Source organism: Equus caballus, chromosome 7 (genome assembly GCF_041296265.1).
Source record: "Equus caballus isolate H_3958 breed thoroughbred chromosome 7, TB-T2T, whole genome shotgun sequence".
Classification (NCBI taxonomy): Eukaryota; Metazoa; Chordata; class Mammalia; order Perissodactyla; family Equidae; genus Equus; species Equus caballus.
In genome coordinates this window covers 12,064,044-12,091,801 of record NC_091690.1, presented here as the reverse complement: position 1 = coordinate 12,091,801, position 27,758 = coordinate 12,064,044, and the positions used below count along the sequence as shown (strand labels likewise).

Sequence of the window (27,758 nt, the reverse complement as noted above, 5' to 3'; positions counted from 1 at the left end):
CAGCCTGGTGGCGCAGTGGTTAAGTTCGCACGTTGTGCTTCGGCGGCCCGGGGTTCACCGGTTCAGATCCCAGGTATGACATGGCACCACTTGCCAAGTCATGCTGTGGTAGGCGTCCCATATATAAAGTAGAGGAAGATGGGCACGGATATTAGCTCAGGGCCAGTCTTCCTTGGCAAAAAGAGGAGGATTGGCAGCGGATGTTAGCTCAGAGCTAATCTTCCTCAAAAAAAAAAAAAAAGAAAGTATTTAGACATCTGGGCTAGCGGGATCTTTACATCTCTCTTGCAAGATGGAAAAACCATATAACCATCAAAGTCCTTGTATAAAACATTGATGAATATTTTTATAACATTAAACTTCAAAAATGTTTCTATGCTTCAAAAGAAAGCCCATTACTCATAAAGGAAAGCTTTGATAAATTGGAACCTCTGATTTATATAATACATATTAGAACCTCCTGCCCTCTTTCTTGATGCCTATGACTAGGTGTTTTATGTTTGTTCTTTAATTCTGACAATATTTTTCATGGGAAAGCACAGAACAGAATATCAGAACACAAGAAAATAGTTTATGCTGAACCTTTCTTTAATCAAGCTGTTAAACGTTTTGTCACTTCCCTGCTAGTTTGTAGCTCATCCAAACTGTCAACAGCAGCTTCTCTCCATCTGGTATGAGAATCTCTCCGGTTTGCGGCAGCAGACGATGGCAGTCAAGTTTCTCGTGGTCCTCGCCGTTGCCATTGGACTGCCCTTCTTGGCTCTCGTTTACTGGCTTGCTCCATGCAGCAAGGTATGTCTGTGAAGGCTGGACCTCTCTTATTTCCTAAAAGTATGGCTGGTTGTATTTATCAGGGTCAGCGAAGGAGGAAAAATTCTATTTCCAAAATGAAAATTTCAGGGAAGTCAGAGTTGGGTTTAAATAATATTATTGTTTCAATATTACAAAAATAACATATATTTGCTATAGGAAATGAGAAAAAAATGGAAAGAAGAGAAAATTCACATGTAATATCACCACTGTTAATAGGTAAAAGAAAACCTAGTTACTGTGTTAGTGTATTTCCTTTTCATCTTCTCTCTAGGAATGTCCACACATGTATTTTTATATATTTTAATGAAGCCATAGTATGCACTGAGCAGATATTTCAAATATCATCCTAAAAGATGAACATTTTTCTCTTCTGTTCCTCCTCGGGCGAAGTTTGAGATCAAAGTTTTCGTTTTGTATTTATTTTAGCTAATATGACCAGATAAATCTAAATTTAAATAAAGGACAATCATGGAAATACTAATGAATGCTTGTTTCGGTGAAGAATATTTATGTCAGGAACAGAGTGCGTTGTAACAGGACATCAAAGCCTGTTTTTGTAGCAAAGTCTATCTGGCCAGGCTTTGTGAAAATGATATGTTCAAATAGACCTAGCCTTTTATTAGTGTGACAGAGCAAGTGTGAAAAATATTGACCTGTCATTCTATTAACAGGCTCAGAAACTTGTCTATCCTGCATTGCCAACAATGTTTTTCTTCATTTTTCAAGCCACATTTCTGGAACTAAGTTTCAACTCTGAGAGCCAGACTGAAATAATTGTAAAGCTACGTGGCTAAAATGTCTGCTGGACCATCTATTTATGTGCTATGTAGAAATGTCAGTTGAATCACTTGCTGCTCTTAACCATGGGCTTGACTCATTTGTGAATATGTGGGTGCAAACACGTATATCGCCATTACCAACATGCTGTCTTCTTATTACTGAGACACACATTTGGTACTTTAGCCTTATAGGGACCTTTCTATGTGGCTTATGGTAGAAAGCTGCTGCAAAGCCTTTCATATGGTGGGAACTTCATAATTACTTGTAGTGATGATGATAGGAACTGGAAACTGGGCATTTTCTCATGAGGGTAAAACCTATCATCATACACTTTTTTTCCTTTAGAATATATGAGGCCAAAAATTGATCTCCTATCACTGAAAGTAGTGAGATTCACTAGAATTAGAAATTTATAGCACAGATTTTCTTCTAGAAAGTTACAATTTTTCTTTTTTACCTTTTTCATAGGAATGACAGATTTCATTTTGAAAAAAAATTCTAAATTGTCCTTCCTGGAGCCTAGGCTACATCTGTGTGTGTAGTCTCTATTCTGCTTCCACTCACATTTTCTGACTCTTCAGAGATTTAAGCTGAATTAAAGGTGGGAGGGGGAGTTTCTGAATTATCCTTGTTGCCACTCTGTGATCAGTTAAATTATAATATCTTTCCTAAACTGAATAAGTGTCCTTTCCCGTATCCAGTGAGTTCAAAAGCATAATGCCTTGCAGTGTTCGGTGTTTTGACAGAGACTATTTTTGGCAGTCCCTTAGAGTTACACATTTCTTAAATTTTGATTGAATCCTAATTAACCTGATTTCCTTCACTATTTCTTCTTCCCTGGCCATGTTTCTTTCTGGCATCCATTTCTTTCCATCCTCGTTTATGAACACTGAGACAAATAATCAAATTAAAAGGACTCTGTCAAGATATTTTTTTTCATATCTAAAATCTATTTTACTGTTATTTAGCTTTTAAAGCATGGTGATAAATCTATTTTATAATTTTTCTCTGTAGCAGTGAACATAAACATTATTTACAGGTTACAGAAATGATCTTTTTTATGGGGGGATATTGATCTAGCTATATTAATGCTTTTATTTAAAACACTATTTTAAATATTTAAAATTTTCCAACACATCCATGAAAATTGTCAGATCACCTTGTAGGCTTACACACCTTGACAGAGTCTCTGTTTCTGTTTAAGGTTGGTTTTCTCTCCTCAAGTCTGCTCTCTTCTCCTTTCAGAAACGTTTTTGTCCTTACTTGTGCTCTTTTTCCACCATAACCCAAATATATTTTATGCTCGTTACAATAGAAATAGGCCATGCTATGACTTCAAATTGTTTTAGTTTAAGCTACTTTCAACTTTTTCTATTTCCATTGATATTTGGTAGCTTTTTGATTATCAGTAAATACTTGAAAACAGTATGATATATAATATTTAAAGGTATTTCTTTCAATGCTTACCCTCAATAATTTGCCAAGTACATCAGTTGTTCACCATTTTCAATTAATAGGTCTTCTTTATGGTTATTTTTTAGAAATTTGTTTACATCCCAGAATATATAGGTAACAAATTTTACTAAAACGGATAGCTCCTTTTAATTTCTAAAGTCCATTGAATGATGCCAAAATCTACTTTAGTTTAAAGAGAAACACAACTCTCAATGATTTGTAATAAGAAATAGAGGCTATGAATATCCAAAGACACCATTTTGGTTTCCTGCCAACCAACTTTTTGTTTGTTTTTTGTTTATTTGTTTGTTTGCATGCTTTTTTTCTTTACACTAGAATGTCTAATAAGCAGCAAAACTGCCTGGTTTGATTCTCCTCTCTCCCTTCTAAATAAAATAAAATTGCAATATTACATAAGAGCCAGTAACCTACTGAAGAAGGAAGGCAAGCAGGTCAGGAGTGAGGCACAGACCAGACACCCTGCCTTGGATCACTGAACATTGATTTTAGATGTGTCCAGCCAAACTCCAGGTCCAGAGTTCTCAGACCTGTGGCCCACTCTAATGTGGGTAGCATTATTCTCAACCCCGTTCTATATTCCCAAGTTTTTCTCTTCTTTTTCTCCTTCTCCATCTCCTATTTTAATCTGTGCTCTCTTGTTTTTTGGCAATTTTGTATTTTGAAGGCTGCCTCTGATTCTTTCTGGACCAAGGCAGGAAATAAAAAAGTTTTCCATGGATTTCACTACTAACAGCCATTGCCCCAATCCCAGTTTTCTACAATAGTCAAATAAATTAAGAATTTGTAAAAGGTGTTTTAAGATTTATAATAGCTTTTTCCACAAGGAAGATATTGAATCTTGTAATAAATTTTCATTAGCTGTAATACATGATTAAAATAAATAATATTTAAAACATTGTAGAATTAAAATTGTATGTGTCATACCATGAAAAAATTAAAGACTCATTAATGTTCATTTTCTAACAGTCCATATTTTTTAAAAAACATAGCTAAGGATAACAGGCAAAAGAAAATCAAACTTACTTTTTCTACCATATGTTTTAACTTTACTCCATTTGATTGAGAGTTCTACTGAAACAGGATCTAAAGAAACACAAACAAAAAATACCCTTTGATTCAATCTAATAAGCATTCTTATGGAAGTCTGGTTTTTAGACATCATTTTTACAGAAGATTTAGTTCTATTTAAACAACATCTAAAAAAGCACAAACAAAAAATACTCTCTGATTCAATCTAATGAGCATCTAATGAGCATTCTTACGGAAATGTGGTTTTTAGACATCATTTTTGCAGCAGGTTTTTCCAAAGTAACTTGGGATTAGCTCTGCAATATATCTAACTACATGGATCCATTGGCTTAAAACTGGATAGATATAGACAGATAGATAGATAGATAGATAGATAGATAGATGGATGATAGATGGATCTAGACAGATAGATACACACACACATATCCAGATATTCTGCTTAGCCTAAGTTTCTAAACATCAAGAGAGAAGAGACTAAACTATATGATTCATTCCAGCTCTGACGTTTAAGATTTTGAAAACCACATAGACAGCCATGTAGGAACAGAGAACATTGATCCATTAGAACGTTTAACTTTTCTAAATCATGGAAGAACTTTCTTTGTTTGTTAGAAGAATTTATGTACATATGTACTTTAATGAGAAAATATGAAATTGTTTTGTAAACTAAATAGAAGCATTAACTCTGAACCAGGAATACCTGGGTTCACATTCCAGCTCTACCACTTATGAGCTGTGTAACATTTAAGCAAGTTTCTGGACCTCACTTCCTCAGTTTCTTCATCTGTAAAATGAGCATTTTAGCATTTACCCACCCCTTTGGATCGTTGTAATGATTACATGAGTTAACAGAGTAAAGCACTTAAAGTTCTTGGCACATATAAGTACAGGCTAAGTATCAGTGGTATTATTAATTTATGTTTTTCTATAATAAAAAACTCACTTGAAAAGCTGTTGAAAGCTATAGACCCTTTCCTAAGAAGAAATCCTGCACACAGGTACTGAGTTTTGTTTAACATTTCAGGGGATGCACAGAGCCCTTTAGACACATCCTGGACACATACCATCCTCCTGCCCCAGCTAGGATTCATGTTCCTCAGACAGAAATGAATCCTGTCCTATAGATGCATGAGAGCTTTAGTTGTCTCCTTATTTCATATGAAGAATCTGATTTTCACATAATTTAGGAAATTCACTCCTTGCCACTCAGTTAATGAGGGAATGGAACTGGAACTCAAACCTAAAATATGAGACTTTAAATCCACTGTCATTCCAGGACATTGTTGAAATACATTATGGGAATGGCCTACTGTCCTGACCTTAGCTGGGAGTTTTCTTCTTGGTACTCATGACATTTACTCCATTTACAACATCAGCAACATAGCAACATCACTTGAGGCCTGACTTGTACTCATGTCAATGAAATATACATGAGGACAAAAAACAAGGCAAATATCAACAAAGGATCTCTACGCTGCAAAGTAAATTCAGTTTAGTATTATCACTACTGCTTCCTCAGTACTTCAAGCCGGCTAAATTAGTTTGCTTTTTATGAATAATGTTGATACTGTGCTCTGCCTTTTGTCGTTATTAACAAAATGGTTTTTTTGTCAGTTATATCATGTGTAGGGACTTAAATGTCATTTAATAGAAAAATTAATTTATTTAATCATCAAGCAAGAACATCAGCTTATGTAGATGAGGAATGTGACAAAAATTTTTTAACAGCATAAAGAGTTATTACTCCATCATTAATTATGTCAGTATACATAATTATCTTAGGAGCACACTGGAGTACACAGATGGTTATTCTTGTGTGTATGCCTGTGTTTTGCAAAGCGGACGAAATAAAGTTATGATTTTCTTTTGGTGTGTGTTGTGGCAGATGGGGAAGATCATGCGTGGACCATTCATGAAGTTCGTAGCACACGCAGCCTCCTTCACCATTTTTCTGGGACTGCTAGTCATGAACGCAGCTGACAGATTTGAAGGCACCAAGCTCCTTCCTAATGAAACCAGCACAGATAATGCAAAACAGCTGTTCAGGATGAAAACATCCTGCTTCTCGTGGATGGAGATGCTCATTATATCCTGGGTAATAGGTAAAGACTGATTTTCCGTCATCATTTATTTTTGCAGCCTTAGCAGTTGGACTAAATGACACTGATTCCTTCAGACATCAGTTATACAAATGTATATGGCATGATACATTGCACCTCACATCATGATTTTTTTGTGTGTTTTTAAAGCACAGTTATCTTGGGTTCATTACTGGTGCCATAGTTTTCTCACCTGCCATGTGCTTTTTGAATTTCCAAGAAACACCCAGGAAGAAAATGAACAGGATAGTATTAATCAAACTCCGCCAGTGACAAAAAACTGCCTTTCATATTTTGGGAGGGCTGTGACTTCAGGCTTACAAACAACCACATGATTTTATGTTGAGATTTAATAGGAACTGAAGCTAATAACCACTCATGTTTATTGAACATTTATTGTGTACTAGGACCTGTTCAAAGAACTTTACATTCATCAAATCACACAATCTCTCTGTGCTTGTTTTCTAATCTGTGACATAATAATAAATCTGCCTTGCAGCGTTATGTGAGGATTACATAATTTGCTTTAGATTTCCCAGATGGTGAGTGAAACAGAGAGAATGCAGTCTTAACTACCACACTACTTGTCTTCAGAATCAATCATACGTATGGCTTGTCATTAAATATAATGCACATGAGAAAGATATTTCAACTGGATATTTATGAAGGAGTAAATACAATAGCTATTAAGTACCTTTGTTAGGTAATGAGGATACTGAGGTGAATGAGACCCAGGTCCTGCAGTCAAGGAAGTTAAGTCCAGTGAGTAGGTCAATGAGTAAATCAATAATTAAAGCCTATGTGACAAATACTGTAACTGAGGAGCTGTTAGGATGTTATGAATGTACACAGATTGAGACCCAAATCTGCGTGAAGTGGGATGGCAAGGGGCAGAGAAGGCCTTTCTGGAATGTATTTTCAATCTGAGACTTCAAAGATAAGGAAATGCTAACCAGAACGAGTGTTTATGGGGCAGTAAGGACACTACAAGGCATGGAAACACTAAATGCAAAGGTGTGGAATTAAGACAACACTTGGCACACTTGCATGCTATGCGTTGGGCCCAGCTGGAGTGCAGGTGCATTTGTGGGTGTGAGTACAGGGAGACAAGGGTGGTGAGATGGCCAGAGGATGGTTTTCAGCTGTTGGTGATGTGATCTGGTCACATTTTAGAAACGTCACAGGGTTGTGAGGTAAAGGGTGGCTTAGAGGAGAGGTGAGTTTGGAGACTGAGAGACAATTGAAGTGATCCCTGTGAGGAGGATGAGGACCAAAGCTCAGAGGGTGGGGAAAGGACTTGAGAGCTTCTGAAAAGTACACTTCAAAGAACTTGGTGACTTATTGTACATGGAAAGGGAGACATGTGGATTCCGCCCTGGATGACTAGGTGATGTCTTCAATCTCTAAGAGGGAGAAGGGAGGAAGATCGCGCTTGGGTCTGAGAATGAAAATCTGATAATGAAGTGTGGGTTGTGATTGACTTTGAAGTACCTATGAGATTTCCAGGGGTAGCTGTCTAATAAACAATAGACAATACAACCCCTGAAAGAAGCCTAGGATGTGGATAAAACTTCAGCAATCTTCATTTCCCAGATGGTACTTACGGCCCTCACTATGCCTGAAATCACGTAAGGTGGATATGTGAAGACTGTAAAGAGAAAAGGGCTCAAGGAATCTTTGCACACAAACTTTAGTAGTCCCTAAGCTTGGTTCGCCACCAGTGATCTGAAGAATCAGCTACAGTCAGTTTTATACAGTCACTGATATACTTCTAAGACAGGGATGTCTTCTTGGCCTCTTCACACTGGGGCCCGATAGAGTGATCAAAGGAAATATTATGAAGCCCTACACAAATTACCATATGATCATTTTCAATGCATACAAGGTAAATCAACAGCATTGAGAGTTATTTACAACTTCTGAATCACTTCATTTCTTGGATATGTTTCAAGGAGAAATATGGATAGTGGCTTAACATGTGAATAGCATCATTAAAGTAATGATAAGCCTTAGATAAAGAAGACAATTTTGTTTCTACTATTTATTTTCTAATTTAATTGATATTTATCTTACACTGTAAAACTGTAAGAAATAAATTATATATATATATTTTTTTAAAGATTTTATTTTTTCCCTTTTTCTCCCCAAAGCCCCCCAGTACATAGTTGTATATTCTTTGTTGTGGGTCCTTCTAGTTGTGGTATGTGGGACGCTGCCTCAGCATGGTCTGATGAGCAGTGCCATGTCCGCGCCCAGGATTCGAACCAACGAAACACTGGGCCACCTGCAGCGGAGCACGCGAACTTAACCACTCGGCCACGGGGCCAGCCCCAAATAAATTATATTTCACTTAGTATATTTGATTTAAAATAAGAACAAACAATCATTTGGACATTGTATTTATCTTTTTAAATTAAGTGCCTATGTGCTGTAGTGTTTTTATGTATTAGTGTATCTAAAGTACATACTACAGAGCTTGGCATGTAGGAAATGTTCAATAAATTTCATATAATTATGATTATTATTAACCTTGTCACTGAGTTCATATCTTACTTTTATATAGACATGATATTTCCTACTGAAACATATTAAGCAAGATATGACACTTTAGTTCAAAGATTCTATTCCTGAGTTCTTTGAACTGCCTCTCTGAGTTTCTTTTAGCTCAGTGAGTTTCTTCATGACAAAAATTTTGAATTCTCTATCAGTGAGATCACAATCTTCCGTGACTTTATGTTTGGTTTCTGGAGAATTGTTAGTTTCTTTTTGTGATGTCGTGTTACCATGGTGCTTGGTGAGTTGTTCCTCTGCTGGCGCATTTGTCATAGCAAACACTTTTCTTATTTAGATATAGCTTCGTTTGGTTCTAACTGTTCAACCTATTGGAGATTAGAAGCCTTTCTTTTGTTTTTCAGTAGATGGTCTATAACACTAGTTTTTGTTTCTCTTACCTGAGTGGCCTCTGGCTATATTTGAGGATCCCCACGTTCCACCGTCCACCACCTCTATTGGGGTGTCACAGGGTACTCTCATCCCCTCTGCCTGTGCCTATGGAGGTCACTGATGCCTTATTGTTACTGGTGTAGCTGCAGTCGCTGGCTTTGCTGCCTGAGGTACAAAGATGGCTAATGCCTCTGCAGCATCCAGGATCACCTGGGTTAGAAGCCTCACCCTCATGGTGTGGGGAGGGAATGGGATTGCGGGGAACTGCCTCTGCTGTTGCCCCTTTCCTTGTGGCCACCGGTGCCACTGTGGTTGGGAGGTCCAAGTTGTATGTGCGCTTTCACTGCTGCTACCTAGGACTGTGGGGCTCTGTCTCCACTGCAGCTCCTCTCCCCGTGGCCACGGGTGCTGCCATGGCTGTGAGGCTAGAGTCATGTGGGCACCTCAGCTGCTGCCCACCAGGTTCTGTGGGGCTGAGGGTGGCTGGCTCATCTGCCGCAGTTGGGAGGCCAGTATACTAGGAACCACCTTCACTGTTGCCCCAGTTCACCTGCTCTATGTGCTCCGATCCACCCACTTTCATGTGTACCTATGTGTGGATCTCTCTAGCATCCTGGTGCATTGGGCAATGTAGTCTTCGTTGGGTTATGGATGTTTTACTCACCGTAGATTGAAGAAGAGAGACAAAGAGATCCTCGCATGCCATCACAATGATGACATCACCTCTCTTTAGTTCAAAATGAAACTTTGAAAATATTAAATTTTATATAAGGAAATTAGATATAATGAATGTTCACTTTATTCTTTATCAAACAGAAGTTTTCCTTTTTCACTTAGAAAGCTAAGCCAAGAATATTATATTAACTTTTAATTTTATGAGTAAAAACATTTTCATTGGAACTATTTGCCAACTAACCTTTGCATTTGAGATCCAGAGATTATCTCACAGTGTTTATTTGAAGGGAAAACAATTAATAACACAGAACAGACAGCTGATATTTACAGCATGTGTTAGACTCCTGGTTCAGCTTCTGACACTGGTATTTATTTTTCTTTTTGAAGTTATTCTTGAAAGAAAGTTGCTGTACCTTCTGGAAATATTAACAAGGAGTGGCATACTTAGGTCAGATGCTGGCTGGCTTGAGGAAAAAGACTCACAATATTGGTCACAGAAAGAAAATTATCTAATTTTTAGTTGACAAAAAGTTGAAAGGCTCAATGGTGGAATTGACATTGCAGGAGATCTTGACAAGGCTGAATGGTGAGCTCAAACCAATGAAAGCAGGTGTAGCAGGAACACAGGGAAGGGAGGCACGCTTGATGACACTTCACGTGAAGAGGTCCTAAGGAGCACTTTTAACTTAATATCCAGTGTGAGCTGCTGAGGAAGCAAACACAGCTCTGAGTTGACTCATCCACAAAAGCAGTCAAGGGCTGTAATTACCCCACTGTTCTGTGCTCTGGCTAGTCCACATCTGCAGGACTGTGTGTGGCTCTGGGTGCCACATGCAGGCAATGGGCAACCTAGGGAGCAGCTCAAGGAAAGCAGCCAGAAGACTGAGTGGCCCTCCACAGGACAGCACTGGAGGGCACTGGGGAAGCTTCCTCTGGATGGTGGAGGGTGGAGTAGAACACAGGGATTGTGGAGCCTGAAGTTTACTTATTTGTAGGACCCCATTTAGAGAAAAAGAAGATGAAACAGGGCCCTTGAAGGAGCCTGGGCAAATAAGGCATCTTGAAGCTGAAGTTTCATTAGCTTCATGGTTAACCTGCCTCTGCTGGAGAAGAGTAGATTTAATGAGCACACAGATGTTTTGTTTTGTTTTGTTTTGTTTTAAGAAATTTGAAGGCAGAAGGAGCAGACTCGTGCACTACCGCTCTAGAGGGCAGAATTAGCACCAGCGGATCCACACTGAAGGGCTACTTCCTGACAATTCAACAGCGGGATGAGCAGCCTTCAGAAGCAATGGGTGCCTCATCTCCAGACGTATTCAGGGTCCTCAGGGAAATGAGGCAGGAACTCTTCCTTCAGGCAGAACAGTTCACTGTATCTCTTTGGTTTTTTAAGCTTTGGTAAGATATCGTTTTTACAAGAATTCTACTTCTTAGAGAGAGAAAGGAGGTGGAGGAGAAGTGGGAGGAAGGAGAGGAAGCTTTGGAAACAACTGGACTGTACGACATGAGTTTAAATATCCCTTTCGCCCCACACGTCAGTTACTCCATGCCATCCTTGTCTCCTGTTGAGGAGGCTGGCAGGAGCCCAGGGATCACAAAAAGAAGGCTGCCTTCAGATTTTTTCACCCTTGCTCGTAGTTTGTGTGTGCATGTGTGAGTGTACACATGCAGGATTTCCTGTTTTAAATTTGATCCACTAAAGTGTATATGAATTCAGTCCTAGTCTCCTCTTAACTTGGGATAATTCAAAATAAGTAATGAGGTTGTCTTTTCATAAGACCACATCCTCTGTGCTGCATTGAATGCCTGTTTTGAGAAAAGCACATAGTAAGCTGTTGGAGAGAAAGGACCATGGCATTTTCTTAATCCCTGCAGGGCTCCACAGCCATTCACATGGCAGATTCTGTCACAGAGGTTCATGACAAATGTGAGAATTCTAGGCAAGTGGTTGCTGGAGGAAGGGGGAAAGATTAATGTCAACTAGGGGACTATGAAAGGTTTCTTGGTGGAGGTAGGTTTTGGTTGGAGTTTGCTTTGTATTTCGCCAGATGGCTCTAAGGGGAGGCAGGATACCAAAGAGTAGCGTATCTTAAAGGTAATAGGGGTAAAGTAACTTCTCTTTAATAAAGTAAGATTCTTCAAATTAAGAAAGAAACTATGTGCCAATCATAGAAAATTTAAAATAGTAAGTCCTCAATAAATGTTAGTCATTATTTTTTTCCAGGCACTGGACACAGTGCTGTGGATTTTACATGTATTATTTATTAAGTCTCATAACAATCCTATGAAGTAGGTACAAACTGTCATCCCCATTTTACAAGATGATCTTTAGAAAGTTTAAATAACTTGCCAAAGATTACATAGCTAGTAAGTGGAGGAAGAAGTTCCCAAATCCGTTGCAGTCTGATTCCAAAACCTATGCTCCTAAATATTCCACTAAATTTTAGAGAGAATATGCAATATTATTAATAATTCCACCAAGAGACAATTACTATTAATAGGCTCCTGTAATTCCTTCTAGTCTTTTATTATGCTTATTTTAAACATAAAGTCATAGAATACATAACAGCTTTAACTTTTTTACTTAGCATGTTTAAATGTTTATGACAAACGTTTTCCAATGTGTCCAGCTCCTCCAAGAAGCACATTTAAAGACAGGATTAAATGTACAACAATTTTATTAGGGGAAATTGAAATTTTATTAAGGGAAATTTCACAGGAGAAGAAATCAATAGGGAGCTGAGGAAGGTTGCAAGGGCTGTCAGACTGGGATGCAAGTCTGATCCTGAAGGAAGGAGGGAGGGAGGGAAAGTTGGGTAGAAGCATCCTAGCTCCCCATGCAGTCTAAGGAAAGTTCTGCAAGGCTGTCAGGAAAACCTTGAGCCAAAGTCAGCCATCAGAGAAGTCCCATGTCTCCCAAGCAAGTGTGCCCTCAGTCATTGGCTGGGAGCAGCCCATGGCAAGCATGGTCTGGGGAAAAAGTGGAAATAATTTTCAGAATGTGGTAGCTAAGGCCCATAGCTAATTAAATTCCTGTTGTTGGAAGTCTGTAGGTACATTCTCCTGGCCACTACCGCATGGTAATTAAGATATCATATTAAATGGCTGCACTGGGGCCGGCCCGGTAGTGCAGTGGTTAAGTTCGTATGTTCTGCTTCGGCTTCCCAGGGTTCACTGGTTTGGATCCCGGGTGTGGACATGGCACTTTTGGCATGCCATGCCGTGGCAGGTGTCCCACATATAAAGTGGATGAAGATGGGCGCAGATGTTAGCTCAGGGCCAGTCTTCCTCAGCAAAAAGAGGAGGATTGGCAGCAGATGTTAGCTCAGGGCTAATCTTCCTCAAAAAAAAAAAAAGATTAATAAAAAAATAAAAATTGAAAAAAATTTAAAAATGGCTGCATAATACTCCATCTGTGGAAGTCCCATGGTTACTTCTATTTTGAGTGTGTGAGTGTGGGTGAATTTGTGTGTGTAGGTTATTATAAAGAATCCTACAATGAACATCTTTTAAAGATTTTTTTATGTGTAGAATTAATGGATCAAAGAATGTTTGTTGTTTGAAGGTTTTTGATGAACTTTGTCAGGTTGTTTTCAGATAACGCACTGATACTGCTGGACTGTGGGATTTGTGGAGACATGGGAATTATGGCTAGATGAGTGGGATGGGGCTAAATTTTGAAGAGTTTTTAATGTTAGACTGAGAACTTTCAAATTTATTTTGTCTTATTTGAAGAGCTAAGGATGGAATGAAATTGAATTGATATTTTAACCTTTTTCCAATGCAGGCATGATATGGGCTGAATGTAAAGAAATTTGGACTCAAGGCCCCAAGGAATACTTGTTTGAGTTGTGGAATATGCTTGATTTTGGTATGTTAGCAATCTTTGCAGCATCATTCATTGCAAGATTCATGGCATTTTGGCATGCTTCCAAAGCCCAGAGCATCATTGATGCAAATGATACTTTGAAGGACTTGACCAAAGTCACATTGGGAGACAATGTGAAATACTACAATTTGGGTGAGTTTACAGTACACAGTCAATATAAGATAATAAAAATGCAGAATTTTCTTATAAAAGTACATGTCAGTAGCAGTTTGGTTACTACTCAATTCTCATAGAATTGTTGTTTAGTTTCTAGCTTCTTCAGAGAGTATGTATTTGAAGAAGCATGCTTTCTGCCTCTTCCTTTGTTTTTGTTTTTGTTTTTTTACTGGCTAGAAACCTCTCTTAATCACAAGAATCATCTCACTTTATCTCCTGGATCAACTGGCTAACTACCAAACTCCATGGAGAATGCCTGTATTATGTCTTGGATTGAGTTTTTTCCTCTGGTCTGTTAAAAATAGTATACATTTGAGTATCAATTCCATTTAAGACATATAAACTATTTGAAATCCAGGGAATTGTTGGAGTCTCTGGCGGGCCTTTGATAAATAACACCACTATTTCCCATCCAGGCTTTGAACTTGATGAGAAATAAAACAAAAAGTTAATGTGGAAGCCAGATCATCACCTCTATTGATAAAGTTCAGGGTGGATAAGATAGTTCTGAATCTATTAGCTGATGGGCCCTGTAATATTGAACCCCAGAATTAGGCAGATGTATCCTCCAATTTTCAGAAGGCAATGGACAGGGCAGTCCTCCCAAAAGAGGGGTATGGCAGCAAGTGCCTGATCCTATGAGATTCCTCCATGGAGGACCAGAGGAGAATTCTCAGAAGAAAGAGGGCAGAGCCTAACCAAGTGTGCTCAGTTGTGCATCCCAATTTTGCAATCAGGTAAGCCATCCCACCTCCTCAGGAGGACAGTGACTAAAGGATGGAAAAGGTTCAGTTCCTTGCTTAGGGAAAATCCCTCCTTGCAGAATCCTGGAGTGGAGAAAATAGATTCCCTTTGAATACTTATTTCAAACCCTCTGATAAGAAATCAGTTAACATTCAATTGACATCTCTATGAGTTTACTGGCTCTATCACATAGGCATTTCTGTTTTATTATTAATTTTTAATATGTATTTTAATGTTTAATTAAAAAATTTTTAATATGCAGAATTTTAAATGGTCAAATCTATATACATGTATTTTGTACTTATATTCAAAGCACTATACAAAAGGAAATTACTTTTATCAGTTTCTTGTATCCTTTCCTAATTCCACTTCTCAGCAAATAAGCAAATACAAATTTATAATCATATTTTTCTTCTTTCTTACACATTGTTTTGCACTTTTCTTCATTAATGCTTTCTTAATTGGGTTTTTGATGACCTGATATAATTATGCCAGAAAAATTCATAAATGAGTAATTGCTACATTTTTATGATAAACATAGACTTGAGTGACCAATAAAAATTACTTCAGTCAGTTTGAATAACTACAAGTATTCCACAAGCCCCAGACTACATTACAGTGTAATTATAGTTTAAGTTTAAATAATAAATGTCATCATTTATTAAGTGCCTTATTTTCTTTTATTATAGTTTAAGGTTGAATAATAAATGCTATCATTTATTTAGTGCCAAGCACTTTCTAAACTAGATGCACGTTGACTTCTTGAATTCTCACAATGGATGAAAGAGGCAGGAGCAGTATTAGCTCATTTTTAAAAATAAGAAAATAAAAAGCCAAGAGAAGTTAAGTAATTTGTACCAGTTTTTCCAGTTGAACACACAGACACACACATACTGGAATTTTTGGATATACTGAGTCCACAGTTTAAGCTCCTAACCATTATGCTATACCCTTGTACCCTTATGGAAAATTACCAGCAAACCAGGAGGGTCATTTTCTTGATAAATTCAGAAGTTCAAACATATCTGAAGCTTAAAGAAGCCCTTTAAGATCAGAGACTTCCATTGGGAACTGGATTGCTAATGTAATTATATTTCTTTCCTAGAAAAGAAGTTACCTAAATAAACAACTTAAACTCACCATAACTCTTGTCTTTCCTTTTTCCTAGCCAGGATAAAGTGGGACCCTTCTGATCCTCAAATTATATCTGAAGGTCTTTATGCAATTGCTGTAGTTCTAAGTTTCTCTAGAATAGCTTATATTTTACCAGCAAATGAAAGCTTTGGGCCTCTGCAGATATCACTGGGAAGAACAGTGAAAGACATCTTCAAGTTCATGGTCATATTCATCATGGTGTTTGTGGCCTTTATGATCGGAATGTTCAACCTCTACTCCTACTACATTGGTGCAAAACAAAATGAAGCCTTCACCACGTATGTGCTCTCGGATGTTTTGATCATGGAGACTGTAGATTGAATAAATGTTAGCTTAACAATATTCGTATATGTCCCTGGGGTAAATCATGTTTGGGTAAAGACTTCATCTCCAGTTCCCCTTCAGCAAAATGAGAGGATTTCAAAGTGAGTAGGAAGAACTCAAAAATGGAGGCATCTTCCTAATATTAAGCAATAATAGCTAACATTTTTAGAGACAAGTATTGCAGTAAATACCTCACGCACATCATTTTATTATCTCTATTTCACAAAAAGAGGAAATTGAAGTTCAGAAAAGTGAAATAACTTGCCAAATGTTGCATAGCTGCTACTACATGAAAAAGCCAGGATGTAACCCCTTGTCCACTGACTTCAGCACCTGTGCCCTCTGCTTCCTAGAAACTTCTGGAGCACTGGCCATGAGAACAGCTGCTTTCCTAATTCACTTCATTGGATCTTATCATTGAGAAGATCTGAGTTATAAATAGTGACAAGAGTTTTGACTTATGTTCTTCATGGACACGTTTTTTATAAAGGATGTTTGGAATAGATTACTCAAATATTAGGTCTTTAGTGTTACAATGAGAAGCATCGACTGAAGTATAACCTATTGCTATCCATATTCCTGTGATGTTCAGCATGTTAAAGAAATGAAACCATCTGAGTTAAGCAGAGGGGCTTAGCTTTAGTCAATAATTATGCCTAAAGCATTGAAATTCCTATCTAAGGCATATCACTGGTTTTGGTAACATTGACTGTGTTTATATTTTCATATTTTCCTTAAGACATGTACTATTATTATCTATTTATTGCATATGAGTGGAAGTATAGATGGGCAGGAAACCCAAAGGATTCTAACAAAGTATATTATTTTTACTAAGTAAAATATTTAACACTTCCATTGCCAAAGCTATGAATTATTTAAATACTAACATGTGCAGTTGTCATCTTAATAGCATTTATTGAGTGCTTATTATGTCCCACATGTTGAGTTACGCGCTTCATATGCATATTATTACCTCATCCTTGCAACAATCCTGGAAATAAGTAGTTATTATACCCATATTACAGAAAAGAAAACTGAGGTTCAGGGAAGTAAAGAATTTTCTCATGAATATCTAATAATATGCAAAGACACTAAGTCAACTCAGCTCTATTATGGTACCATTGTCATTTATTTATGCACTTTATTATTTCCTTCTCTTTGTTTTTCCCCAGGGTGGAGGAGAGTTTTAAGACACTATTCTGGGCTATCTTCGGACTTTCTGAAGTGAAATCAGTGGTCATCAACTATAATCACAAATTCATTGAAAACATTGGTTATGTTCTTTATGGAGTCTATAATGTTACAATGGTCATTGTTTTGCTAAATATGTTAATTGCAATGATCAACAGTTCATTCCAGGAAATTGAGGTATAATGTCTATACATTTATATACTTTGTACCCAAAAGTTTTACCTATTCCAGGGATCAACTCAGCGATAGTGGTGAAAATATAGACTGCTTTCCTTCTGTTGTCTCACTGTTTTATATACTTGCTTGACTAGTAATCTAGAAGATTTTAATGCTTTGCTTCCAAATGCAACATCAATGAGCGTGATGGGATAGTAAGGCCTGAGGAGGAGAAATGTTGTCTGACTCATTACTGTTTTAAAAAAAACGTTATAGGGGGCCAGCCCGGTGGCGCAACAGTTAAGTTCACACGTTCCGCTTCGGCAGCCCGGGGTTCACTGATTCAGATCCCAGGTGTGGACATGGCACTGCTTGGCAACCATGCTGTGGCAGGCATCCCACGTATAAACTAGAGGAAGATGGGCACGGATGTTAGCTCAGCCCCTGTCTTCCTCAGCAAACAGAGAAAGATTGGCAGCAGATGTTAGCTCAGGGCTATCTTCTTCGAAAAAAAAAAAAACACTTTAGAATACTCTATGAGCATGAATTTATTCAAAAAAATTATTGCTTATGAATACCACTATTCTCCAAATCTTTTTTGAGTGATGTTCAAAATTGACACTTTCTCAAATTCAGAGTGATAGTATAAATTTTTATTCCAGAAATCTTGGTCTGAATTAATCAAATTAGTGTTCTGCTGCAGAAAAAAGAGTGTTTTTCAGAATGTAGGAAAATACATTTGAATCTTTCAGTGTATTTATAAACACATGCAGGTTTTGAGATCTGTAGTTCTGTAAGCCTGAGAAAATTTTAGACAGATTTAGGAAAGAATGTGTGAATAGAACCTTAACATTTTGAAAACATCTTGGAGTGGTCTTTGGGGTCTGAGTGTGTTTGCAGGCATTATTCCTTCCAACTAGCCACACAGCGTTAGAAGCACCCCCGTAATTCTGTTTAGGCACTTCCCTGCTGAGCTGTCATGTGTGTTTGTATAGGATGATGCTGATGTGGAATGGAAATTCGCAAGGGCCAAACTTTGGTTTTCCTACTTTGAAGAGGGAAGAACTCTTCCTGTTCCCTTCAACCTGGTGCCAAGTCCAAAGTCCTTGTTTTATCTCTTACTGAGGCTTAAAAAGTGGATTTCTGAGCTCTTCCAGAGTCATAAGAAAGGTTTCCAGGAAGACCCAGAAATGAACAAGGTAATTTGACGTGATACTTAGAATTACATTTTTAAATGCCATGGCCATTATAACCACTGTACCATATGCCTTTAGAAAGCAGTCCAGGGGCCAGCCCGGTGGCGCAGCGGTTAAGTGTGCACATTCCGCTTCGGCAGCCTGGGGTTCGCAGGTTCAGATCCCAGGTGCGGCATGGCACTGCTTGGCATGCCATGCTGTGGTAGGTGTCCCATGTATAAAATAGAGGAAGATGGGCACAGATGTTAGCTCAGGGCCAGGCTTCCTCAAAAAATAAATAAATAAATAAAAAGAAGCAGTCCATGACGACATGTCCATCCATTCTGTGTCCATGCAGTCACTTAGCTGAACGCAGTCCTTTGACTTGTGTCTGTTTAACAAGAGCACTTTGGACATTTACTACTTAAAAGAATATAAGAAAAACTCACAAAATATAACTAAAATGATGTATTACATTATCTGGAGTGGGTACTGAAAGGGATGTGATAGTGAATTGAGAAAGCTGGCTGTTTCATCTGAAGAGGAGGATTAAAGAGGAATAAGATGAATATCCTTAGAATTCCCACTTTTGGCTAGGGAGCACACTTGTTCTTTGTCTCTTCAAAAAAAGAAGAGAGGCAATGGGCAAAAGTTGCAAATAGTTCAATTTTGGTTCTATATAAAAATAAATTTGTAACAAGATCTGCCCAAGAAAGTGGTGAGCTGTCTTATGGAGTGAGCACCCCATCACTGCAAGTAATCAATAAACACTGGATGACCAACTTTAGAAATTTATAGAAGATCTTCTTACTCTGAGTGGGCAGTTGAGCCTAATGATTGTAAAGTTTCCTTGAACTGTATAATTCTGTTATTGAATAAACGGGAGGTATTCTAAGGGAAATATTCTAATTCCTACTGTGTTTGCCAGTTACTACTTGGGGTTCTCAAGTAAGTAATAAACTCTCTGAGCTCTAATTTCCTCAACTGTAATATGGAATAAAAAGTATATCTATATCATGAAGATAAAATAGAATAAATAGATAAATGTACTTTGAGAATTTTAAAGCCCTCTTTAAATGTAGTTATTATGATTATTTTGTGTATGAATTTTTAAAAAATATGCCATCTACAACATTCTTTCAGATGTTTAACTTACAGAACTCCAGGGGTTGAGTGGAAAAAATTTCCCTCACTTTACTTAATGTTAAGTGTGTAGTTTACAGGTCTAATTAGAAGTGCAACTCGGGACAATTCAGTGGGCAAAGGAAATGTCTAAGAGCTTACCGACAGCAAGAACCAAATAAGACTCTCTTTCTCTTATTGAAACTTGCTGGAGAATTAGACCAGATGGCCAATGTGGAATAAAGGAAGAGCAAAATTGTTTTTATAATTCCAAATGTACAATTAGCAATGGTACTCATTTTGCTCTCTATCTTTAAAAGAGAAATGAAGAAAAGAAATTTGGAATTTTGGGAAGTCATGAAAATCTCTCAAAATTATCACTTGACAAAAAACAGGTAAGATCATATTTGAAAATATGAAGTCATGCATATAATCAGGCTTTTCAGAGAAGACAGCAACTGTTTAGAAGCAATTTCAAGAAACAGGTAATAGACACATTAAAGAACTTAACTATTTTAGCAATGCTCAAAGAATCTGTTACTGAGGGGTGGAAATAAGCCTGTGTCCAATTAATCAGCGAAAAGAAATACATGTATATTTAAGCTATATATTAAACATATTTTTGAGTGCTTATGGAATAGAGGAATAGTGCTGTAGAGAAGGAAAAATTAAAATGATAGAGGAATTCATCAGGGACCTGATGGAGATATGATTACCTTAACTCTCAGCAGTTCAGGTGGAGAGTAGGCACATCCAGCAGAGCTCCTCATTGGTAATCAAGAAGCTGTCAAAACAGGCACCTTGAAAATTCAATGGCTGTTGTAGTTGGCACAGTTCATAATGAGCAGTGTGCCCTGGAGATCCATCAGCTCCATAATTTGGAGTGGCAAAATCCCCACTGAGAAAGTGTAGCTTGCACATAGTAGGGATGCAATAAATGCTGGTTGCTAAATAAATTAATCAGGAGAAAGACAATGTGTAGGACTTGCATTCAGTTGCAGATAATAAAAAAAAACAAATCCAGGTGTTTTAAACAAGACGGCTGTTTTTTCCTCTCTCATTTATCTCTCCAGAATTAGGCAGGACAGGACTGTTGTCAGGAGTGAGTCTCTGTGATTCTTCTGGATTTTTTGTCATAGTCAGATGCAAGAAGACAGCTTTACCGCCAGCCATCGCACCCAGCTGTCAGTCATGAAGAAAGAAGGAGGGCACAGGAAAAGTGGGGCATGCTGGCTGAATCTGCCACCACTCTCAGAAGTCCTCCCAGCAACTTCTGTTATTAGATCTCATTAGCCAGAACTATGCTACAGGGCCACCCCAGGAGACACAAATGCCAAGGAAGGATGCTATTTTGTTTTGTTTTTAAACTAAGTATGTTACTTCCCCCAATAAAATGGGAATGCTCTTAAGTATTGATATAGTATTGATACAGTAAGAGCATCAAATTAAGTACTCAGAAGACTGGGATCTCATCTGATCTCTGCCCCTTCAGCAATTCATTAAACTTCTTTGAACCTCAATTTCCTCCTCTGCAAAACAGGGATGATCAAATTGTACAACCCATCACACGAGATTGTTGGGAGGATTAAACTGATGCTTTGTAAATTATAAACACTAGACAAATGTGAAGTACTTGTTATAGAGAACAAGCTTTTTTTGTTATTTGGTTCTAAATAATTCAATAAAAATTTGTCAGTGTAAGCTGAATTTTATAGTTTTCCAGTAAAAAACTTCCTGTGCTGAAAGTATGATAAATGCATAATAACAATAAATATTGGACAAGTAGAAAAATTCAAGGGGAATCAAAATGCCTTTTTTCTTTATGATAGATACTATAGTATCTGTCAAATCAAATAATTTTATTGTCTTTGTAGTTTCTCCAAAAATGTAGAAAATTAAAATTTGTTTTAATGATCTGAAAAGTACATTTTATTTATATCTTTTAAACAAGGCCTGATCACCTTACAGTTTTCCAATAGCACATATTTTAATCCTTGATTAAAACAAACTCTTTTTAGAAAATTTTTGGTGAGGAAGATTGGCCCTGAGTAACAGCTGTTGGCAATCTTCCTCTTTTTGCTTGAGGAAGATTGTTACTGAGCTAACATCTGTGCCAATCTTCCTCTATTTTATGTGAGATGCTGCCACAGCATGGCTTGACGAGCAGTATTAGGTCCAAACCCTGGGCTGCTGAAGCAGAGTGGGTGAACTTAACTACTACGCCACCAGGCCTGCCCCTAAAACAAACTCTTTAAGCACAATACTAAGCCTGTAGTATCTGACTCTAGTTGTGGATCAATAAAATGTTTATTCCAATGTCAGTTTAATCATCTAGAGGCCCTTCTGTGTAACTGTTTATTGTGGCAGCCATGCAGACGTGCCACTTGTTTTTGCTTTCAAGAGATGGCCTGCAGCTTCCAGCCGCAGCACCTTTGGGATTCCCCTCAGCTTTGCCGCCATGCCCATGCTCTTTCGGTCCTGGACATTTCTTACCAGTGCAGGACCCCGCTTTGGGCAGTCTTTGCACTGGAGCTCCCCATGGGGCTGGTTGACTTTCTCAATCAATCATCTTACCTTTCCCTCTTTGACAGGTGAACCAAGCCTTACAATTTGGAAGCTTTTTCTGCCTTCTCCTGATTCCACAGCTTGTTATCTTTCATAGGCATAATGCTGCATACATCTCATCTGACTTTGTCTTGGCATTTGAGTCCTAGAGGACCAAATCAACACAGTGTCTATTTTCCTTGCCATGCAGGCTTGTGGTGAACAAAAATTGAGGCACATTTCACATAGATTGCTTTTGCTTAATATATTAACTATATTCCTGAGAAAATGCTTTTTTTGTTTTTTTGGTGAGGAGGACTAGCCCTCAGCTAACATCTGCTACCAATCTTCCCCTTTTTGCTTGAGGAGGATTTCACCTGAGCTAATATCTGTGCCAATCTTCCTCTCTTTTGTATGTGGGATGCCACCACAGCATGGCTTGATGCATAATGCATAGGTCCATGCCCGGGATCCAAACCTGTGAACCCCAGGTCACCAAAGCAGAGCACACAGAATTAACCACTACAGCACCGGGCCAGCCCCGGAGAAAATGCTTTTGAAAGAAACCATTTATATTTCCGATCATTTCTGCCTGCTGTTACTGAGATGGACTCCTACTGGGACATGCTTGGGCCTGATACATAGAGAAAAACTCTCATGGTTCATTCTTCCTTACTCAGTTCACATGGCTTTTGCTCATTCTTTTTCATAAAGTCTGTGTCGAAAACAACACAGGTAAATTTCTATTTCACTCAAGGCTTCTCTCTGACTCCTTGAAGGTTAAAGTGATTAGGTTGCACAAACCTTCCTTCTCATCTGCTTCCTTCACATCTGCGCCAGGTACCACAGAAATTGGTGGGATGAGCCATATAAAAATACTTTTCAAAACAAAGTAATCAGGCCTATTTATTATCTTAGATCATAGCCTTCAACTCTGAAGGTCACTGACTTTGAAGGTTGCTAGCATTAGCTTTTCAGCTTTACAGTCTGAAAAGATAGCATAAATTAAAAGTCGATCCGCCGTACTGTATTACATGTGTAGATCTGAAAAAGCCAAATAACTTCTTGAATAACTGGCCTCTTCCAGCTCCAGAACAGATCACTTTCAAGTTGATAGTTTTAGAGCAGATTTTTACACTCTATACACCAAACCAATATAGAGCACGGACATGCGATTTTATTATTTGTGGTCTCATCTGCACTGCATTGAGTGAGATGTGGAGACTTTTTTTAATCAATTACATATCCAGGAACCATGTCCTTTAGGTTTTAATTATGTCAGAGGCTATCTTGTAATCATCTGATGAAACAGTTACATAGAGTAGTAGTCCCAATTCATCGCTGTCCCCAAGGCCATTTCTCCAGGTGATTTTGTACAAATTCTTAATCCTCTTCTCCAGGTCTATTGAGTTAAAACTTCTGGCAATGGGGCCAGGAAATGTGTATTTTAACAAGACCTTACGAGAGTATAATGCTCATCTCGGTGTGGGAATCATTGAATATTTCCTTCCCTGAATGACTTAGTCATAAGCTTGGACACATCAGTAAAAAGCAATATTTGGCAAAGTATCTCCAGATAACTAGACTAGATTAAAACTAGCCATGAAGTAAACCTAAAGCCACATGGTAGATATTTATCCTTCTGTACAACAATAGCAGCTATTGGCGCTTGTAGAACACCTGCTGTATGTCACGCTCTGTATTCTACACACCTTATCTCTTTAACCCTCACATGAGCTCCAGGAGGTAGGTAATTTTATTTTCCCTATTTTGTACATGAGGAGCCTGAGGATAATAGAGGTGAAATGACTTGCTCAAAGTTCCATTTCAGACAAGTGACAGATCCAGATTTCAAATCCACATCTACTTGATTCCAAAGCAGGCAGTTTACAAGCACTGTACCACATGGCTTCATTTCACATCTGCATTTCCTGCTGACTGAATATATTGTCTATACGTTCTCAGTTCATTGCTTGGTTCCTGGCCTCAGGCCGTGTAATGCCTGTGGGGAATGGGAGGTTCCCAGCACTGTTGCTATGTCCAACAACACAATAAATTCCAAAGACTGAGGCTTACTTGTTCCTCTTAATGAATAAGAAACAAGTTATTTAGTACTCCTCACTCTAACCCTACAATGAAGCTATAATGAGGTAAGAAATGCTAATAAACTAATTATTAGGAAATGAAAAAGAGAAAACATAAAGACTGCAGGAAATGTGGTGGAAGGTATTAAAACAAAAAGGCCAGGCAATGGTTCATTCAGGATTGGAGAGTGGATATTAGCACATTAGTCAGGAACAAAGCTGATACCCAGTCCTTCCTGCCTCCACCCAATCAGCTCCCCCTTCCCACTCCCATCACATTATACACGTCAGGACGATCTATAAATACCCAAATCCCTACGGTTTAAATACTATTCATATTGCAAATTGAATTCCCTTGACTTCCCAGTCTATTTTGGTAGCTGCACATGGAAACAATTATACATTAGAATTTTCTGCCACCAAGTGGTAATAATGCTTCTTTGCACCATCAGGTGGGTTTCTCCTTATGTACTATTTCTTTGTAATCTTCAATTCTTAGCATATATTTATTGAATATCTACTGTGCATTGATTTGAAATTTTTTCTGAAAAAAGTATTATATTTGCATACAAATTCATATTTCAGATTTAGAGCAGAACTAGTCACATAAAAGTGATCCAAATGAATTTACGACGGTTTAGTCATATATCATTTAACTATACCAGGGGTTCCTAACCAGGGGTGATTTTGCTTCCCTCTCCCAAGGTCCCCAGGGTGCAAGTATAATACCTAGAGACATTTTTGGTTGTCACACCAGAGAGAGGAACTGTTATTGGCATCTAATGGGTAGAGGCCACGGATGCTGCTCAATATTCTACAATGCACAGAAAGCTCCCCACAATAAAGAACTATCTAGCCGAAAGTGTCAAAAATGTCGTGACTGAGAAAAGCTGAACTCTCTCCACTGAGTGCATGCAGGGGAGAGCTGCGTGTTGTGCTGAAACTGTATGAACACACTATAGCTGTGGTCATTGACGCTTCAAGATCTACTCTGGAAAATTCACAATCATACGCATTCTCAGATGGACAGAATACTATTTTCTGGCTTTCGTGGCACTGTTACCTCTTCTGTGTCATTCAGCATGTTACTTTGCCTCATGCCTCAAAACCAACTCCCCATGTTTCAGATCTATCTTTACCATGCATTGAGCTGCGACAATCAGTTCATGAACCTAGACTGTACATGTCTTGTATAACGAGGTGTCCAGAAACCAAGTGCAGTCTATGAATGACCCAGAAGCTCTTCTTCCTTCACTCATTTCACCAACCAACAATTTTTGAGCAGTTGTCATATGCCAGGCAATGTTGGCACTAGGGACACTGAGATGAATTAAATAGAGTCCCTCATTCTGTAGAGCCTAGAAAATGTAGACAGTAAACATGTAACCAACCAGTGAATAAAATAATTATCAATAGTGAAGCATATTATGAAGGAAACAGAAGGCCTAGCTTGCTCAAGATCTATTTTTCATGGGATGGGCAGAGAAAGCTTCTCTGAGGAGCTTATGTTTTAAGCTAAAATCCAAAGGATGAAAGAGAACAAGTCAGGCAAAGTGCCAGGAAAAGAGGGTTTCAGGAATTGGGAGCCCCAAACAGAAAGGCCTTAAATTAGAGAACAGTGAATGAAAGAAGGCCTGTGTGACATTAATATAGTATTAAGCTTCAGTTAAAAAAGGATTATCTCTATAGGTACGATGTGTTGTGGAGCTGCCTTAATTGGGGATGACTGGCATATTGAGTATTAGAGACCACTTATTTGCTTTCAAAAGAATCCCAAAGAAGCATAAATTTCTACTTCCCTATTTCCATGAACACCATAGGATATACTAGTGGCCTCTAATGAAAGAAGGAGACATGAAATTAATGATTTGCAACCATGACGTTGTGAGTTCATGAACAGAGAGTTAATAAATCAAAGGCATGTTGCACAAAGGGAAAGGGTGATGGATCCTTTCCCTCTGATTATGGACCTGTCCTCACCCTCCATGCTGTAGCATAAACCTGGGGGATGAAAGCGAGTTTGAACCTGGTCATCACATGTAATGATGCCTTACGGTGTAAATCATAATTTGAAAGCCAGGAATAATTATATTATAAAAATAAGTGAATAATTATATTTAAAAATTAAATACTAAAATTGTATGGTTAAAAATATATTGAAGTTTGCTTTCGTTTCATGAATTCATAAATTAGTAGGACTTGAAGGATTATAGAGGTCAGCTAGACCTCTCCCTTCATCGTCAGACGAGATTATACAAAGTTTCAGCTTCTCGCCTCGTGTTCCACAGCTAACTTGTGGCAGAGCCAGAAAGTCTTCAGGTTTCCATCGAGTGCTCTTCCTTGGTTTTTAAGGTCTATATAAATTAAAATAAAATAGACATTTTACTGACCTTTTTAGACAAGGTGAAAGAAAAAGGAAAGTAGTCACATGAAGAAGGATGCTGTCTGAACAATATTTTTAAAACTGTACATTGTTTTTATGGATATCAGCCTTGCCACATTTTTCCTATTATGACTCAGCTAGATCACAATTGTTTGAGTTCTCATTGAATCTAGCACAGCACCTTACATATAGAGGACACTCAGTACATACTTGTTCAATGGATGAATGTGTACATAGCTGTTATAATTCAGCATGTGGTCATTTAAAGTGTCAAAGCATTAAAGAATTAATTTTTGAGTTAAGGATTTTAATTGAATCTCATTGAGCTTTACTTATAGCAACTTAGATGTCATTGAGAAATATAAATCATGGCTGTCTTTGAAGACAGTCTCAAAGTTTCTCATCCACTGGAAAACAGTTGTGCACCAAAAACACAAATTTAGAGTTGCTCTGTTTCACTCAGGTTCTCCTACTTATTTCTTTGTAAAATGATTTTTTCCCTTTAGAAAATTTCTTAAAGAACTTTTTAATCATTCTCTTAGCATAGTAGTATGGTATGTTACGACCTTTACTGCAGATTGCTCTAATTTTTTGTTATTTGCCTCTTCAAGCAAATATATTATTTGAAAGGTGCTGCCCAAATGTAATACTATACAGATCCTGAAATTTAAATGGATTAATTAGTGCTTTCTTGGCACCTGAATTTTGTCCCACAGCCAAGTCTCATGTTGGCATTTCTTCAGGATCCTCATCAGACCTCCACAGGCATGGATGCTGCAGTTAATCGTGCTGGCCTGTTGACCCATCCTCAGTGGACTTCTGAAATCACCACCGTTATTTTCTCAACGTGTTTGCAGATCACATATCACAGATGTATCTGTGGGAAGGTTAAAGCATGACTCTCATGACAAGGTGATTGATAGCCACCAAGTCTAAGAGACTCTCAGACAACCTCCAATAGCCATTGAGAGACAGAGCACTCCTAAAGTGCCTATGATTTGTCTTGGAAGGCAGAATATT

The 27,758-nt window shown here is 38.0% G+C and overlaps 1 protein-coding gene and 1 long non-coding RNA gene across 9 annotated transcripts in view; one reads left to right on the top strand and one right to left on the bottom strand.

Moving 5' to 3' along the window:
* TRPC6 (transient receptor potential cation channel subfamily C member 6) overlaps window positions 1-27,758 on the top strand; it is a 128,843-nt gene that overhangs the window by 96,601 nt on the left and 4,484 nt on the right. The window contains exons 4-11 of one of the 7 annotated variants that reach the window (XM_070272718.1): window positions 628-792; window positions 5,984-6,200; window positions 13,603-13,836; window positions 15,773-16,037; window positions 17,256-17,451; window positions 18,426-18,629; window positions 20,048-20,122; window positions 27,482-27,650. In XM_070272718.1, the coding sequence (XP_070128819.1) occupies window positions 628-792; window positions 5,984-6,200; window positions 13,603-13,836; window positions 15,773-16,037; window positions 17,256-17,451; window positions 18,426-18,629; window positions 20,048-20,122; window positions 27,482-27,637 (1,512 nt within the window). In that variant the 3' untranslated portion in view covers window positions 27,638-27,650. Of the gene's footprint in view, window positions 1-627; window positions 793-5,983; window positions 6,201-13,602; window positions 13,837-15,772; window positions 16,038-17,255; window positions 17,452-18,425; window positions 18,630-20,047; window positions 20,123-20,800; window positions 21,524-27,454; window positions 27,651-27,758 lie in introns of those variants that run through there. The other 6 variants (XM_070272717.1, XM_070272721.1, XM_001499621.7 and 3 more) reach the window with 6 other exon arrangements.
* Window positions 730-27,608, bottom strand: LOC138924960 (uncharacterized). Of its 2 annotated transcripts, none has more exons than XR_011440423.1 (3): window positions 27,437-27,608; window positions 4,093-4,152; window positions 730-825 (listed from the first exon to the last, which is right to left on the bottom strand). It is a non-coding gene; the product is annotated as an uncharacterized lncRNA (long non-coding RNA). The 2 variants fall into 2 exon arrangements; XR_011440424.1 differs by having other exon boundaries at window positions 738-876.